The sequence below is a fragment of the Opisthorchis viverrini genome (genome assembly GCF_000715545.1).
Source record: "Opisthorchis viverrini unplaced genomic scaffold opera_v5_10794, whole genome shotgun sequence".
NCBI lineage: Eukaryota > Metazoa > Platyhelminthes > Trematoda > Opisthorchiida > Opisthorchiidae > Opisthorchis > Opisthorchis viverrini.
In genome coordinates, this window is record NW_008765008.1 from 1 (window position 1) to 502 (window position 502).

The 502-nt window shown below is 42.0% G+C and overlaps 1 protein-coding gene across 1 annotated transcript; it reads right to left on the reverse strand.

Annotated features, from left to right (window-relative positions):
• Positions 1-37: 37 nt before the first annotated feature.
• Positions 38-323, reverse strand: T265_16280 (hypothetical protein; the record flags this gene model as incomplete). Its single annotated transcript, XM_009179866.1, has 1 exon — positions 38-323. A coding segment is annotated over one exon (285 nt), but the record flags the coding sequence as incomplete, so codon positions are not given.
• Positions 324-502: the final 179 nt, after the last annotated feature.

Here is a 502-nt window from a genome sequence, read left to right on the forward strand (position 1 = left end):
CTCAAACGTTCTGACTGGGTTGGTTTGGTTTACATACCGTTCAGTAAGTTACTCAAAATGATCCATGGCCTTCTAAATTCCCTCTGAGTTTCCTCCCAAATTTTTTGTCCCGCCTTTCGAAATTGGGCATAAAACATGTCCGTATTTCGTTGAGCCGAGATTCCGCTTTGGACTTTGTAGAAATTTGTTGGAATTTGATCATGAAGCCATCGATCTGGGGAACTGGTACCGGTGCCAACAACAGTTTCCTGTAGTGTTATAAGACCCTGATTATCATCGGGTTTGCTGCTCACGCTGAGTGCAAGTTGACTTCGCGATTCCATTGGCTTCCGCAGTAGATGTGCGTTCACACTGATGTTCACAGTGAGAGCTTTCCCGGAAATAAGACTGATCTGAAAGTACGATGTATTGTCATCTGGAAAGAAAAAATACAGGACAGTGTGAATGAGCAAAACGGAAAAGTTAACTAAAAGTGCTTTTGTGAACACTTAATTTCAATGTT